We start from the raw sequence: 18,953 nt of genomic DNA on the forward strand, positions 1-18,953 counted from the left end.
ATACAGGATTATGTGCTAATGAATGCATTTTTATTGAAAAAATTCACATTTAGAAGTTAAGGAAAATAACAAAAAGAATCGTCTTTCTTTTATCCGTACTTTGTTTGTAGTATGCTTATTTATAAAGGGTGAAGTAACCAAGAAATTTGAACCAATTGAAAATTGAATTTATTAATGAAAAAAAAAAGAATGGAATAAAAATTAAAAATTCTCTTAATTTTTTAAAACAAATTTTCTTTTTTGGTTCCCAACTCTCAATGAATAAACATAATTTTTTTGTAAAAGAGGTTTTTTAATAGTTCATATTCTCTGCTGCAATTGATAAAGGCTTTTTTTTTTAAATAATCTTCAATGACGATAATTTAATTTAAAAAAGCTTAAATAAATATACTGTATAAATATTCCCCCCCCCCTTTTAATGAAAAAAAAAGTTGTAGAGTATCTAAAATTTTCAATTTTTTCATTAACCCTTTGATGCAGAATTTTTATTAAATATATTTTTCATTATTTTAGGTCGAATTAAGTAAAAAATATTACATTTAGAATTTTAATAATTTATGATTATATGAAATACAGCACACTTGAAATACACCTGTATTAAAGGTAAATTCTTCCAAATTTTACTAGTTCAGTTCCAAATAGTAATTAGTTAAATTTGCACTTATTTGCAGTCGTTTAGACCAGAAAGAGAAACAGTAATTCACTATTAAAACTTCTTTAATTTACAAGATCGACTATTGATAAATTTGTAATATGAATGGAAAAAAAAATTCAAATTATTTTTTTTGGATTTTATATTTTAGTATAAATATACTAAAAGAATAATCTATATAATCTAACAGAATTTTTTCAAATTATTATTGGACTATATGACTATATTTTATTATTAATCCTTTGACGGTCAGGGAAATGAGCAATTTTTGCTTCATTAACTCGCGCAGTATTACAAGCAAACAGTAGTCGAAAGTGGCAGCTGTTTTCCTTTATGAAGCATTTAAATGCAGTAATTACCTAAATACTCTGAACAAAGTCTACATCAGACTCAAAACCTGATAAGCTTTCTGTATCACAAATAATCATCATAATTATCTAACTTTTCAGCCATTTTACTTTACAAACACTCTAAAAAACGCGCCAAAATACGCATAAAAAGAACAAGGTAAAAAAATAAATTCCCCCTTCATTACGAAAAGAAATTCATGGAACCCGTACTACTGCCTTCTGTAGGCAGTAAAACTAACTACGTTTCGAGAGTAGGATTCGTTTTTAACGTAGTTTATGCAGAATAATAATGGCGAACGAGCTCAGCTCGTCAGCGCGCATTGGGGAGAAATTTCACTACGCGAGCAGTGCTCGTTACTAACCATTACGGTTGAAATCTTGCTCCCGAGCGGAACTCGTCTGCGCGCATTATGAAGCACGATTCGATTGCGAGCTGAACTCGTTCATAACCGTCAAAGGGTTAAAACATACCTAAATATATTTTTGCTTGTAATTAGAGCGTCAGAAAAAATATATATAAAAGGGACACCAGTTGAAAATTTCAAAGGATTAAATATTAGAAATTTTATAAAAAAAATTAAATTTATAAAAATGTTCAGTTTTTAATAGAAACTACAAAACTGAATTCGGCATTCATTTTATTATGATGACATGATTATGCATAAACTTTTTATACTTCATAGATTAGGCAGCCACCCCATGAATTTCAAACCAGTAATCCTAACACTAATTTGATCTGTCTTTAACTTGGCATTCATACGCTTCCCATCTTAGTATGGAGGATTATACAATTAAGAAAAATACATACTTGTATTGATTGCATGTTTTCTGCTGCTCCTTGTAAGTTCGTTTAGATCCTTCTCTTATTCTAAATACACTCAAACATTTATTTCATAAATAATATTACTTGATTAAAAAAGAATTAAAAATAAGCATTCATTTTCAAGACTTGCCAGACGTGAATGAGAAGAAACAAAAGTGATTTGAAATATAAAATATAATGTTGCCAATGAAAAAATAAAGGTGAATATAAAATCACAGTAGCTAAGAGAGAAAAAGAGATGAAAAACAGAATAAGAAAAACCATAGTGGCAGAGAATGGCAAATCAGGATAAAATGCATTGAAGTGTATAAAGAATTTTAATCTAGTAACACTCACACATTGTTACCTCAACCATTGAGATCTTTAAAATTAAAAAATTTCTCAGGAATCTAATTTTTTCTCCTCCAAAAATGTCAAGTAGCCTCTTCCTTCTTATCAATTCAGCTTTGTGTTTGATATCAACTTATATTAGTATAAAACTATGAATTTTTTTTTAAAGGTTAAAGTTTTTAATATTTTCAAAACTTTGAATTGTTTTAGAACACTCTAAATATGAGATAAAGACTGTCATATCAAGACAATCATATTCTTTCATCTAATCAGAGGATAATCTGAATACTTAAGAAATTTTTTTTAATCTTTTAATATCGTAAAGATGATATACAGAAATAATAATGGCAGTTATGTTCATTGATTAAATTTTGATTCATTCATTCATGTGCTTCATTTGAACATTTGGGAATGCATTTTTAAGATGGAAAAAAAACTCAGAACAATTACTAGGACCAAAAAATAATAAATACATAAAATAAATAAACAATGAAAGTATGAGTATTTCATAATTTATTCTGACAATTGCTGCTACATAAGAAAAATATGAGTTAATTTAATTCACTAATTTCCACATAGGTTATACAGTTTACAATTGAAGTGAACAACTACAAAACCAACAACAATCATTTAAAGCTCGTCGTATTTATCAGATCAACTTTTAATTTTATGATACACATGATACACAACTCATGATACACATGATACACAACTCATGATACACATGAGTATTTTATTTAAATGTCACTGTAATATTTATTTATTCAACAAAGAAAAAAATATTAAAAAAGCAACAAAATTATTGCTTTTGTGAAATTATGTGACGCTTGTTGCTTATAAAAATTAATCAGATAATGGCATTCAAAATTCATAGATAAAATGAATGAATAAGATAATTTTAAAATAAGAAATAACATAATATAATAAAAAACCACTCATCTTTTTAAGTCTCTTTGCAGAAAGCCTAACATATTTTTAAAATAAAAAAGCACTGGGTATCATTTAAAGTTTACAGATAGAAGAAAACACACATTAAAAAAATATTCAATAATTTTTAACAAGTAATTATGATAATGAATAAAAAGTATGATTATATATAAGAAAAAAAGTTTTTTAATGATAACTGAAGATTAAATTACATTAATTTATGAAGATAAATTAAAAACTTGTAATAAATAAAAGAGGAATATTGACTTTTATTTAAAAAAAAAAAAAAAAAAAAAAAAAAAACTGTCAGTAAAAATATTTAACTGTGATGTACTTGAGCAATTTAAACCTAAGACAAACCAATAATGAGATGCAGCAACTGTTTTTATAAAGTTGCATGATAAATGTATATAATAATTGCATCAGTTCAACAATTACGAACGTTAAGTTATGAAAAAATGTTTTTATATATAATTTGCAATGCAATGAACATGACAAAAATGCATCAATACTGATTCATATTACAATGGTTAGTTTATTTAAAAACAAGTTAATAATTTAAAACAAAAATGGCAGGCAACAAAATGGCAAAAACAATTTAGGCAAGTAATGATACAAATAAATAAAATTGAAAAAAAAAATTAAATTTACATAATGTTTGATAGAAAAAATTTGTAATTTGAATAAACATTTTGTAAATTTTAATCTAGATTAATTCTATTGTATATTTCATTCTCTGATTTTTGCCAGCTGCTTTAGTGCACATTGCTAATTAGAGTTTAAGTGCTTATATATATATATATAATGTGCATGTAACTATTAAATTTGTAATTAAAATTAAAAAGAAATGTCATTTTACGACAGTAAAATAAAATAGTTTCACCCCCAATACAACAGAAAAACATAAATTTATTTTTGTTTAATAAAATAAACAAATGGTAGATTCTGCATTAAACAGCCTATTAATGGATTTTGAAATTAAAATACTGAAAAGAAATCTAATGTTTCAGCTTTAAAATTTCCTTTATTAATAAAACTGCAATAAAAAACTGCAGTTTATGAATAAATAAACAGTTGGTTAGTTTATAGAACATAAAAATAATTATTTAGAATGCTCTACCTTCAAGAAATACTGTATAATTTTTTAAAAAAAAACATTCACAATGACTTGAGATAATTCTTTTTAAAACTGTCGCAGCAACTTTTTTATTTTTTTAAAATGAACTATCTGGAATATTTTGGAAGTATAATTTTATGCATTTTTTATCGCAATTATTATACATTTCCATTGCAATTATTATACATTTCCATTGCAATTATTATACATTTCCATTTTTTATTTTTTTAAAATGAACTACCTGGAATATTTTGGAAGTATAATTTTATGCATTTTTTATCGTAATTATTATACATTTCCATTGTTATTAACATATACTATAAATATATGCAATTAATATTTATAATTATCAATACATGATTATTATACATTTGATCTTTTCTTTGTGCATTTTTGACCACAAGCAACTGATACACATTTTTTTTTCAACGCATGAACAAACAAGTTTAATTTTTTAATTATGTATATATCTACACTAATAAAATGTGTTCTCCAATGAAAAAAAATGTATAAAAGTTTCTCTATGCATTTAGCATTTATTTATTTAATATTATCTTTTTGAAAAAATAGAACACAATTATAAAATTGAGTATTTATTGCTTTTGTTCATCAATAACATCTTAATTTATTTTTATTAAACATGAACTGTCAAGAAAACAAATTAAATGTATGAATTTACATACAGAAATTCAATACTTACGGCTTACACTCTTAAAAAAAACTATTTAAATTGAATTTAATTTAAAATAGCAGATGTTATACTAAATGGAAGCACTAAGATATTTTCTAAAATCATACAAAATACCTTTAAAATTACCATAGCACCATAAAAATATTTATATTGATGAACATGACATAAAATAATATCTGATTAGGAAGATTTATTGAGTTTTATACTTTATAATATACATAAATACACATAAATATATAAGCATACGTAAAAATATCAAAAACAAATTTTAAAAGCTAATAAATTAGTTAAAAACAGAAACTAAAACATTAGAACAGAATACCTTAAAAGCATGTAAAATGAACAAATACAAGTTCAAATGTATTCCATACTTTCGCACAAGTAAATAATTCTTTAAAAACTACACAATTAATAAATAGGCAAGGGTAATTATTTCACCACTAGGGAGAAAAGCACTATGTTTGCTGCCATTCAACCAACCCCAATGAATGTTTCCCAATAATTGTTTATTGGCATAAAACAGTTTTTTTTCTAGGAAAGCGAAAATTATTTACTTAAAGTATATGTACTAAGAAAGAATTCTGTTTGCTTACACTTGCTCTCAAGTTCAAACATTTCCTTGACGATTCAATTAAGATCTATTAATAAACATAAATAATTTTAAATAGCAATTATTTTTTGAATTAACATTTAAAATTAAAGGTATATAGTTATTACAAATTTAGTGAGTGAACAACTGAAATTTAAAATTTTTGTTTACCAATTAGGCTGATCTATTAAATACAATTTAGGCATGTATCAGTGTGTATGACATTAATCAAATCTCTGTATTATATTATCTCTACTGTAATTTATAATATTACATTAATATAATTTGTATAAAAAAACAATATTTGTAAAACAGTTAATAAATTTAAACACCGATTTAACTAGGTCTGTTTATTTTAAATTGTAGCAAATTAAAGTAATATAATATTAGCTTACATTGTAATAAAGAAACAACCTTTTAAATTGTTACTCTTAATTTAGAAAACAGCCAAAATCAAAAACATAATAAATGCAGAATATAATAAGAAAAAAATATATTACAGGCAAATACCTTTAAACTAGGGATACAAAAATATTTTATAGGAAAATGAAAGCTTTATAACTTGTTTTAATCTTGTCCTGATAACAACCTAAAATATATGGAAATTAATGTGAGAAAACTGGATTCTACCATGTGATTTTCTGCCTAAAAATACATTGATAGCACTGAAAAACTGTGTTAGAGTATTCTGTTTTTATGTTATATAGAGATTTATAGTTCACATTTGAAAAGGATCATTAAAGTAACAATAACTTCTGTTTAATAACATTCCCAGTTCTGATTCGTTAGTTTATGCATTTGATGGTTAAGACTTTCGTTTTGTCAATGATTTCATTGGATCTTGTGACACCATTTATTTTTTTATATAATTAGAAATAATACATAACCAAAGTACCATAAAATACATTTCAAATATCAATTAAATCAAATAACTTAAAACCTGTGGACCAATAAATTATAAAATGCAATAATGAATTAAATAAAACATGATATGTTAAAGGAAAAATACCCTTTCAACACATAAAAACAGATCACAATATATTAAACATTAAAAATGCAAATTGTATTATATTTAAATGTTTAGACTACACCTTGCAAATCAACAAAGCTAAAGTTTTCTTATAAACTAATATGTGAAAAAGTGAACAATTTATTTAAGTGATAATTATTAGATAACAGATTAAGATGAGTTTTATGTGCAACAATAACTAAACTCTTTAATTGTTCAAAGAGCTAGGCAGAGAAACTGCTATAACAAGAAAGATGTTGGAAAATTATTAAAAAACAAACAAACATATGTACTAATTAGAAACTAAAGTTTTAGAATGTTAACAAAAGGTTATTGAAAATTAAAATCAAATGTTCAAAAAAATTTGAAAACAACATTACTAACTGAAATACTGATAATGTATATAATATAAAATAAAATGATCTATAGCAAACATAGTCAATAAAAAAGCTCACTTTAAAAATTAAAAAAAAAAAAAAATGCTATTAACATGGTTTATTGTATGAAACTTTTTTGAACTAATAGAGAAGACTTAGTAAAGTACAGGAAAATAACAGTGTTTCAAATAAGAACTCATTTTTTGAAATAAGCTAGCAAACTTTTTCTTCTTTCCTTAATTTTTCGTAATTTTCTAGCAAGATGGGGACTTCTGCACATTTTACTTTGTGTATTTCACATAACTGATCTGAACAATGGTATCTGTGCGCTGACATGCAGAGTCATACTCCAAGGAAATGTGATGGAGTTTTGACACATGGCTGACAAGTAATGCAAATAAAGCTCATATCTCTAGAAACAAGTTGTTGCTTTTGAAACACTGTATTTATTCAAGATAGTTAGTTTATCTCCCAAGCCTACAGGACCCAGGTTCTGTTTATAATAACCAACTAAATGTTACACATGTATCTTTTGGTAATGAATGGAGTTAAAGAAAAACTATAAAATTTTTTGTTGTTGCTTAAATTAAATGAATAAATAAAAAAAAAGAAAAGATAAATATGCATAACATCAAATAAAACACAAATACTACAGTTAGTATTTATAATAAAATTTGCTCATTGAGGTAAAAAAAATAGCCTTAATTAGTAAGTCTGACTCTGGTAATAAAGAACAAAGAAATTTGAAAAAATAATTTGCTAAAATAGATATTAGAGATTAGGGTTTTTCTTAGCAACAGTTTACATTAATTCATTCTAATTCATATTGACCCTTCAAGCACTGAACCCCTAGGAAAAAGTGGGTTGAAATTTTCCCATTGAATAACACTGAGAATCAGTTTCTTGATGTAAAAAACCCTTAACCTGTTAAACGTTTTAAGTTATTAAAGTATTACAATAGCAACTTGATTTTCTTGAAACTAAAAAAATAAATTGTAACCTGTTCAATAAATGTTTAGTTATTTATCAATAGATTAATTTCTTTTTACATCATTTACAAATTACTATGCTTTAATTTAGTTCCTTACTAAGCCATTCTAATTGTAAAGATTCAAAAAGTTAAAATTTTTAATGAGAATTTGCAAATTTTTTTGCTCTTTTTTTGCTGTCTAATTTTTAAACAAATTATCAAAAAAAAAAAAATAATAAACAAATATCCCGCAAAAACATTTAACAGTTATTTATTAATCAGTTCTGGTAAAACACATTGTATGATTTTATTTATTCGAATAATTTGACAAATCAATTTTGAGACTATATTTAACAGAAGGAAGCAAATTGAATGAATGTACTAGATGAATTAACATTCATAAGCAAACAAAAACAAAATTTGCAAACTAAAAATCAATAATAACTCACTTTAGGGTTCATAAAAATTATCAACTTAAATGCAAAATAAATAAGTGTAGATTTTATCATATATTTTGTAGGTTCGGTGAGCCATTCATCATTTGGTGCAAACGAACATATCCATTTTGCTTAGGCATCTCTAGTGGGTATACCTTAGTTATCACAGGATCATAATAGTTGTCATACTTCAAAAGTAAATTAGTATCATTCTGCTTTACAAAGGGAAGAGTTGTTGCTTTTACCTTTTCTTGATTTGCATCATATTTTGCCTAAAATGAAACAAAATAAACAATGTTAAATCTTTTAATTTAGCTTATGATTTAACTAAAAATGAACAAAATGTTTTAAATATTTATAGTTACAAAAATTTTACAGATACATATAGAATCATAATCAGGATGGGACTTTTGGACTTCCTAAATTGTTTTTTTGACAGGAAAATTTGCATTTACTGTCTTAAAGTGTACTAAATGTGTAAATAATTATGAAAATAGTTAAAATACTTACAAATTTTAATGTGATCACTATGCATTTATTGCATATAAAATGAAATATATATCTAACTTCTCCTTTTACTGATATTTAATATGAAATGTTTGTTCATCATTAATTGAAATTCAACAATTCATTGTATTTTTAAGATTATATTAATAAATCTATTAATATAGATTAGTAATTATACAATAAATTACCATTTCAGTTGCAAAACATCCAAATATATTCTTCTTTTAAGCATGCTTTATTTCAATTTGTGATGAACATTGACAATTTAGATCTCTATTTTTAACTTTAAAGGAAGCATTTGATTTTTTTATACCAGTCTTATGCCAATCCAAATGAATTTCGTATGTTACCTTTGTTATTTTTTTTTACATAGTTTCATGTATTTTTTTCCCTATTATTACAGTGTTCAACAATATATGATGTCTTATGATGAGCAAAATAATTTATAATTGTAATATCCCCCCTTTTCTTTTTTAAAAATTTATTGTATTACCCTTCTTTGTCGCCTGGACAGGATTTTCCTCTTGGCGACGAATATATATTCTTTGTATTTATGTGTTCGTTTTTGTTCCCAATAAAGTTATATTTGTGTTGATTAAAAATATACGACCAAACCTCATTAACCTCAAATTGAAGGGGAAATCATACAATACGCAGACTATATCTATATCTATTTGCATCTTTTAAGCATAATGTTCTATAATCTATAGATAAATTAATATACATTTCATTTCAATAGAAGTTTCTATTTTGCCGTTTATATTAAATTAATAATCTTTACACAGATTCTCATATTAAATACAACTAATTACTTCAAAAAATAGAATAACGTTATTACAGGTATAAACTTATAAAGAAAGAATTTTTTTTTTTTAGTTCAGACGATTAAATTCAAAAAATGTACTTACTTACTCTGTTCTATTTATTATTCTAAAGAAGCAAATAAAAAAAATATTGAAAAGTAACTAACTAATATGAGTGAACTTATTTATTGCATAAATTAGAGAGGATTACTAACAAAATAATTGGCAATGGCTTGCTGTACGTTTCGACTGCTATAATTGTCAAAGTATCATCATTATAACAAAGCATTCAGAAATACCTACTCTTATAGATATAGAATTGTGAATGATCAGTTTTTTTACCTGTCAAAGGGGAATTTTTTTTTTGTTCACATAAGAAGTTAAATGTTTCCAAGGGTAATGAAATTCAAATTCACCTTAAAAGATATTTCACGTTAAGAGTGTCAATGTTGAACATACTTTAAAGCATTATATCTGTTACAATTTGACAGGGAATAAAAAATTAGTTCATGTTAAAAGAAATTTACATTAAACGTGTTCACGTTAACGAGGTTCTACTATATATAAGTATATACATAATTATAAGCAAATAAAAAAGTACATCATAGTATAAAAAATAAATTACAAAAACTTGAATAACCTATAAAACTTATGCTTAAAATTCATAATAGTTTTAAATAACTAAAAGAAGCTATTTTTTTATAAATATATTACAAAAACAAGATTTTGAATTAAAAATTACAGTTAAATTAGTGTACCTGGGATAAAGAGTTCTTTTTATAGATTTCAAAAAATTTTAGATTAAATTTTTCATGAAGCATTAAAAGTTTCTTACTTTATTGTACACAAGAACTCCAAATATGGCCAACATCATGCCAAAAAAGTTCACTGCAGTCACCGGATTACCCAATAGAATTAGAGAAACAGCTATAACAGATATCCTTTTGGCTGTGTTGCACACTGAATAAGTTAGAGGAGAGACTAAGGAAATAATACTAAAGGCCACAATGTTTTGGGCATAATTGCACAACCCATCTGCAAACAATAAGAAATAAATTCTTCCCTGATTTTTTTGTTGAAACTAAAATAAAATAGAAGAATATTAGTCTAAAATAAAAACATGAACTAAAAATAGTTTAATTTACATACATAATAATTTACATACATAAATAGTTTAATTTACATACATACAAAAACTAAGACTAAACCTAAAATTTTAATAGTGTAAATAAATTTTAAAAAACTACATGTAGATGAATTTTAAATTTGCTACATAGGTTTTGAAAATTGCAAATTACAATTTAAAACAAACTTAATCGCCAAGCAGTGTGAATAAGAGCTGATTATATGAGTAAATTTAAAAAAAAATTATATTAAAGGAATTATAATTATCTATGAAAATTTTAAACACACATATTTTTATATTATAGTTCGTAAATACAGACGGTTAACTTTTCTGACGAGTTTTAACGTATTATCTGCTACATGCACTAGGTTATATATGAATGCAGGCAGCAGGTAGATATCATTCATATGTTAACTAAATCATATGTTTTAGGTTCTAATATTTACAAAATTTATAAGTAGTGAACTTACAACAGTCAGGAAATGCTAGAATAACATTAAAAAGAGTTTGCATTTAGATAAGGACTGGATAAAATGTGGAGTGTAATGACACTATCACCTAAATTAGTAATAAACTAAACAATATTAGAGTTACAGTAACTAAAATATTTTTCACACATTTATCTGTCTGAAATCTAAGGTGCTTTTTAGAAGATATTCTGAAAAAAGTTTTAGTTAGATAAATGTTTCTAGTAGAGATTTTTAAAGATTATAAAAAAATTTCAATTTAAAGAAATATGCCACAAAAGTTTATGTGAATCTTTTAATAATTTTAATTGAATATATTCATTATTGCTAATTATTTATTTTTATAACCATGGTAGGCTGAATAACAGTAAAAATAATGGCAATGGTAAAAACTATGGTTTTTCTTGTCCTGTCCAAAATTGCCAAAAACATTATTGTACAAAACTTTTCTATTGATTGCCCAATGTGCTTCTGACAAAAGTTAGATTTTGCAGATGTTTCATTAAGCAATTATAGAAAATTGAGAAACATACAATAAACAATATTACAATTAACAATAAACATTTTATTAATTAAACTATTATTAAATCTCAATTTATGTTTTTAAAATGTGTTTTCAAAAACAAGCGAATTGAAGTAGTTTTACCCTTTTTGTAAAAAAACTGTAAAAACTGGATATCATGGAGTAGTTTTAAGTAACCAATGTTAAGCACTCAAAATAATGGCAAAATAACTATGGCAAGTAAAAAGCAAAATATAGTCTTATTTGATTGGTAATTTCTATTTAAGGATTAAATCTATGACTTACATTACAAATAAAATTCTTATAAATATTATTTGAGTTACTGAATTATATCAGGGCCATTTTCAAAATGGAGAAACACTTAGGAAATATTTCTCTTAAAAAAATAAATATTTTAATTACTATTTAAAAATTTCAGCTGAAATTGGAATACTTCATGTCCATAAAACTAAATACACTTTTTGAATTGGAACATAAATTTATTTGAGTCTGCAATATGTTCTAATGTTCAAAAGTGTCTGAATAAAAAAATAAGTTACCTGAAACAGTAAATAATTAACACTCTAGTCAAACTAACACTGTAAAGCATTCAAATCACATTTTGTTAAATTATATAGGGAATAAAACTTAATAAATGGTATGTAACAAAGAGGAAAAGAATAACTAATAAAAAAACTAAATTTGAAATGTTATTAAATTTTAGTTATACAAATATTGATACTTACTTATATTTCTTTTAATAAACTTAATATTTAATGAAATATTTAATTTAAAGTCTATAAAAAAAAGTAACTATGAATACAGTAACAGAGTGGAAAATAAAAGAGAGGGGAAAAAAACATTGTCAACTTATTTGGACATGTTCAATTAAAAAGAAGAAATATTTATATAAAACAGAAAAATAAAATTTGATCTTACCTTAAAAATATAAAATGAACATTAAAACAATAAATTTAAAACAATTATGGTAGTAAAAGAGTAGATAGTGAATAAAACATCCTTCTTACATTGTCAACACTTTATTTTTTTAGAATACAGGAGATATAATGACAATTTTTAAAATATCTATAAAATAGACTATTCAGGGAGCCATTCTGTCCAGAAATTATTTAATAGAACAAATAAAATTGTTGTATTAAATATTTTCTGTATTAATACAGAAATTATCTAATACTACAATATTTTTACCACAATAACAGAGTGGAAAAAATCCTTAGCAATCAAAAGTAATTTTAAAACAGTATATGGCATTTAACACAATTTTCATAAGTAGTTCATATAAATTTATTTTCAGTTAACGGTTAAACTGTAGTAAAATATGAGGCAAAAAAAAGTCTGGGACATAGCAATTTAGCTGTATCTGACATAGTAAAAAAGTATTGTACAAGCATTGTTTTTAAAATAGGTGCCAGTTTGGTACCTACATTTATTAAAAAACACAGTAAATTAATCTAAAGGCTTAAAAATATTATTTGGAATTTTTTTCAGTAACTAAAATCACTTAAAAGTCATGGGACATCAAAGGGGCAAGTTTTCTGAAAATGATAATCTTCCATCCATTGATATGAATGACAAGACTGAAGGAAATGATAAGACTTTCATCTATTTTCAGAATTATAGGCTTTGGGTAATTTTGAACTCAAAATTCCTAAAATATGAGTTGACAAAAGAAAATTAAAATAATTAATAACTAGCTAAAAATTTGAAATATATAGCAAACTTATTGAAATAGTTTTAAAAACATTTTTTCTGAAGAAATTATTCTCACCAAATTTTCATCATAAATGATGGTAGTCAAATCATACATAACCCAAACTGGCAAAAAGAATAAAAGAGCCAGTCTAGCAAGCACATACAACAATCGTAAATGATGAATTTTCGTTTCATTTAGGACCTAGAATGAAATCAAATCATTATATGAAAATGTTTTTAGATACTTATCAGTCTAATTAAAGATAAATGTTTACAATAACAAAAGCAATACTAGTATTAAATAGTTTTGGAATTATATAAAATAAATACATGTTTACATTTTGTAAAAAAATTCATAGTTTATCTACTTTAAAATTCTCCCTTCTTAAATTATGTTGTTAACAATCATATTTCAGTTTACAAATCATTTAATTATGAAAGTGTTTGTATAATTTTAACAAAATTTATGTGGTGTTTACAATTAAAATTTCAAAATATCATGTATTATATATGCACATATATATATTACAAAATTCCTGCATATCAAAATGATAGAATTTGTAAGCATACTTTAACATTTAACTTTGAAATCTTAATTCATATTTGCCAGACAAATTGTTACTCCCATGTAATATAACAATGCATAGCACAAAAAATTCTAAAAGAGAGAAATATAACTTTTTTAATTCTCCTTTTCTACTCAGAAAAAAAAAAAAAAAAAAAAAATGATAATGAATTTATTTGGAAATAATACTGGATATAACAAAATGTGAAATAGGAACATAAAATAACATTAACAACTGATTATGATGATACAGTTTAGTTTTTGAATATTAATTGTTCAAATATATGATCTATTGCTGTTAAACTCAAATTTAGGGAAATTTTGGCTGATTTATTAAAGAAAATGCAAGCACGAATATTGAAAGTTTGATATAATGAATGGTAAACCAAATTTCTGTGTAGAATAATATTAAACACAATGAATATCTTTCCTTGAGTTATTATTAAACGTATCAATCATATTTAATGAAAATTAACAAAAGAAGACAAAAATGTCATCCTTTGATGATAAAAATATCAAACAATACAATTGTTTCATCATTTTTAAATTTACCAAAAAATATGATAAGCACAGAGAGATATATCATGAAGTATTAACTGGCTCAATTTATGAAATTAGTGGAAAATTCTTGGCATATATTTTTATAGATTCTGATTCTATAAAAATATTTTTATAGAATCAGAATAAATTAAAACTGATCAAGGCTTACTATACACTAAGTACTTTCATTTATGATTTTAAAAACAGTTTTTACATTTAAGTTATAATTTTCAACATAAAATGCTTTAAATTATGCTAAATAAAGGTAAAAAATATAATTTTGCTTGTTGCGTAGGTGTTTTTCTTGGTAACGACAATCTGAATAATTGCACTATTTTTACAACATTAAAATAACAAATATTTGAGATTGTGTCTCACATTAGACAATTTTATTGATCTTCACCAGCAAGATTATTCAGTAATGGCTAAACAACATACATGCACATAATAAAATTCCATAGAAATAACAGGACCATAGCGATAGAACAAGACTACACCTTATGTTAAAAAAATGTTGAAGGAAAATAAGCATATCATGCATAATAGCTCTTAGCATGTTTAATGTATATTATTCCTAAATTAGTTTTAAGCATAACATACCTTTTCATGTGCATAGATTATGTCTAAATTGTAATAATATAAAAGCAACTCTTAGCTTAATTTTAGTTAACAGCCAGTGGTGAAGAAGAAACTAAGAAAAATTATGTTTTCTGTTTTGTTTCATGGGCAGCATAAGCAAAATTTTAAAACCTAAACAATACTATGAATTTTTTCAAGATAAAAAGACAACATTAACAAAGTTTTAAAGTTAAAAGAGATCTTCCTAATGTCAGAGGCTGCTGCTTTTTAGAAGCAGTAATCATAAAATTTTGAAACAAAAATGATGCCTTCAAACATAAGCTTACACATCATAAGCTTCTTAAAGATTACCTGAAATGATATCAGTTACCCAAGAAAATTATTACATCTGTATTTTTTTAACTTTTCTTCTGATTCTTAAATTTTAGCTTTGTTACATAGAAATTTATATTAACAATTATTGAATGAAAATAGCAGTTTATAAAAGTAACAAATGGATTTGTCCAGAAAATCAATCTTTACCTTTTTAGAAAAGATATGTTGAAGAGAAAATCCCATTGTAGCTAAAAGTGCACTAATCAAACCAACAACATTAAAAGATATCTCAGATGCTGTTGCTATGACAACACCAATTACAATTGGGATTAAGGAAAAATAAACCTAAAATAAATAAAAAACAAACAAACAAGATTATCACTCAAGAATGCTTCAACAAATAAGTTACTTAGTATAATAACTAATAAGTTAACACATTTAATATATGCAGTGCGCAAAATAAAAAGCATATCACTCTAATAACTTTTAATCTAATAATCGGATCATAATGTTCTAGGACTCAATCTTAATAGTTCAAAGGGGTGACCTCAAATATGCCAATTGATTACTGCAGGCCATATTTTAAGTTGCGAAATCAGACATAAAAATGTACTTTCTCTGAATAAACGTATACCTATTTCTCGACGGATTTGGATTTTTGATCCCAAATATAGGGGGTAGCTGCAATCTGGGAAATATAGTCTCGATAGTTTGGTCAGGAGAGCGGTACAAAAGTTGGACCTAATGTTAATTTCCTCTAGTGCTCATTTTGCCATATCTAGGGAACATTTTAAACAAATTATAAAATTCATTTATCCAAAGATAATTCCATGCAAAATATAACTTTTAGAAAATAATGAATATTTTTTATTATTTTATTTGATATTAGCCGAAAAAATTATGAATACTGTATGCAATTTTTTACATTATTTTAAAGAACATAATTTTACACAGCAAAATACAAAATTTGAGTGAAATCGGCCATAGTTTCTGAGAAATCAAATTTGTAAAATGTCTTATTTTAAAAATTCAATTTCTCAGGAACAGTTCGACCAGTTTTGCTCAAATTTTGTATTCTGCTATGAAAAATTACGTTCTTTAAAATGATGTAAAAAATTTCATACCTTACAAAATAAAATCTTTTAGACTAATATTATAATTTATTTATTTTTTTGCAACAAACATAAAGCAACTAAACGAATTATAAGCACATTAAAATTTACTTACTTTCAAAGTTTGTTTTTCTCCTAGAATTATTCTAGACAATATAACTGTAAATAATGGCATAGTGGCTTTAACTGTTAAAAGAAAGGCAGAATATAAGTATTAATACACATACATATAAAGGAAACCTCAACAAAAAAATTTTAAAATTTTTGATATCTTATTTTACTTCATTCCTATATCATTAAGAATGTTTAACTAATACATAATGATACCCATCAGTAATGATTGATATCCGATTAGCTGAATAACCAATCTTTGTATGGGTTGGAAAAAAATAAATAACCAATAAATCGGCATTGAACAACACTGCAAAATCATGCACAAAAATGAAATTCATATACTACCAGAATTAAGCTAAGATATATCATATATCTTTATTTTTTAATATTTATTGCCCTTCCCAGTACATAAGTTATTAGATCAAAAGATTAAGCAAAACATGTTTTTAAAACTTCCACCCATCAATATAAAGATTAACTACATTCAGTGACATTTGGTATAATGTTATTATAAGAGGTCAAGCATAGTTGATAGTAAAAAGTTGCCCTAATTAACAATTTCCTCTGGCACTTATACCTTTTATAGTCATAAAAAACCTATTTTCACAGTACCTAGAATAGATTATGCTTAATTTATTATTATTAATAACTTTTTAAATTTTTCAACACTATAAATGTTGATAAAGTTAGCTGTAAATAATTTTACATAATACCAACTGAACTGTTTGAATAGAATTAATTTCACAACAATTAAATTCATTGATGATTTTTTAAAATTTTTTTTAGTTAACTTTAATTTATAATTTTACCAATGACAGTCTTCAACATTATACACACTGTAGTTTAAATATAAAGGCTAACAAAAGCCAGAAATAGAAAGAGAACAGCTTTAATAACTATACTAAGCAATAATATATATCAATAATACTCATTTTATAAAATATCAAATTGAAGTTGTAATTTAAACTTAAAAAAAAAAAAACCCATTATTACAGATTTTGGAAAGGATAATAGGAACAAAGCTCTAAGCGTACAAGAACCATTATCAGTGTGATACAAGTAATAGTAACCCTATAATGAACTGTCTTCATTGCAGGACCAATATTTGAGAATCTTGGATAAATAAAAAACTAAATAATTGGCTATCAACCAATATTTACTTACAAAAATCCCAAATTGAATTTTTCATTAAAGATATTTTATATTAAGCTGATTATTTGGCCCATATTGAATCTACACAGGCTTGTCTGATTCAGTTGATATAGGAACAATATTTGTCCAATTGTATCTTAACTAATTAGGGCAAAATCTAGATACCTCCACTTTAATGTCTTGTAACACATTTTTGAATGACTCGAGAAGGGAAAATTGAAAGATGAAAATTGTTGCTAGTGCAGTTTTTATAAATTTTTAAGTTTCTTACTTTCTTTAAAATAGCTATGGTAGTGAGCTTACAATTTCTTAAATTTTATAAATTTTTTATTTTGTTTTTAAGCATTGAAACATTGAGTAAAAAATAGACATATATAGTTGGAAAAATTAGATTCTAATCTAATCATAAGACAAAGTCATTAAATACTTATTTATACATTAATTTTAAGAATAAAAATTGCTCATAATTAGATTTAATGAAACAGATTTAAATTAATCACAAAAAAAAACTGCTGCTGCACATATGCTGGTCAACTAGATTTTGAAAATATATGAACATGTAGTTGGCTATGGTAATGCAGTACAACTACATGAATAAAAGAGACTTACCAGTATGCGCATAAGAAACAGGCACTTTCCAGATACTGACGTGGGTTGAAACTGATGAAAAAAACTTACCAAATGCCAAAGGCACGATAAGTTTCCAATAATATGAGCGACTGATTTCCACATTAGTTCTCACACCAAGAACAGAAAATAACGGTCCAGAAAGTACAGTAGCAGTCAGTAACTGTACCATTGTAACGGTAGTAGGATATGGGAAATCATTTAGGATGGTTTTTAAAATAACACCATTACCTGAACTAACACAATACCAGATGATACATAACAAAACTACATGCAAAATTTCTCTAGTTTGGGAATCACTTGCCATGCTAAATGCGAAGAAATCGGGACATTTTAATGTGTAAAAATAAATTAAATGAAACGTCAAAGAACTATTATAATTCAAATAGAGTTACAAGTAAATAATAGCTCATTTTAAGAAGTAAACATTAATTATTTATTACAGCTTCCCACGTCAGCATCGTGCTAGTTTACTACCTCACTCCGAAAGAAAAATTCGTACCAGACGACAAACTTTGACAACTTATTGAGTTGAGTTGAAAAAATTTACTTATAGTTA

At 24.9% G+C, this 18,953-nt stretch overlaps 1 protein-coding gene across 3 annotated transcripts; it reads right to left on the reverse strand.

Annotated features, from left to right (window-relative positions):
- Positions 1-2,651: 2,651 nt before the first annotated feature.
- On the reverse strand, positions 2,652-18,927 carry LOC107451577 (solute carrier family 35 member E1 homolog). 3 transcript variants are annotated; one of them, XR_011637268.1, is made up of 7 exons: positions 18,377-18,927; positions 16,617-16,687; positions 15,597-15,734; positions 13,467-13,592; positions 10,418-10,663; positions 4,441-8,544; positions 2,652-4,310 (listed from the first exon to the last, which is right to left on the reverse strand). XR_011637268.1 is itself a non-coding variant. In XM_016067723.3 (6 exons), the coding sequence occupies exons 1-6, from the start codon at positions 18,699-18,701 to the stop codon at positions 8,341-8,343; spliced, it is 1,110 nt and encodes a 369-aa protein (XP_015923209.1). In that variant the 5' UTR covers positions 18,702-18,927; the 3' UTR covers positions 2,652-8,340. The 3 variants fall into 3 exon arrangements, 2 of the variants coding, with proteins under 2 accessions (XP_015923209.1, XP_071039483.1); XM_016067723.3 differs by having other exon boundaries at positions 2,652-8,544; XM_071183382.1 differs by lacking the exon at positions 10,418-10,663 and having other exon boundaries at positions 2,652-8,544; positions 18,377-18,901.
- Between the last annotated feature and the right edge of the window lie 26 nt (positions 18,928-18,953).

Source organism: Parasteatoda tepidariorum, chromosome 7 (genome assembly GCF_043381705.1).
Source record: "Parasteatoda tepidariorum isolate YZ-2023 chromosome 7, CAS_Ptep_4.0, whole genome shotgun sequence".
NCBI classification, from domain to species: Eukaryota; Metazoa; Arthropoda; class Arachnida; order Araneae; family Theridiidae; genus Parasteatoda; species Parasteatoda tepidariorum.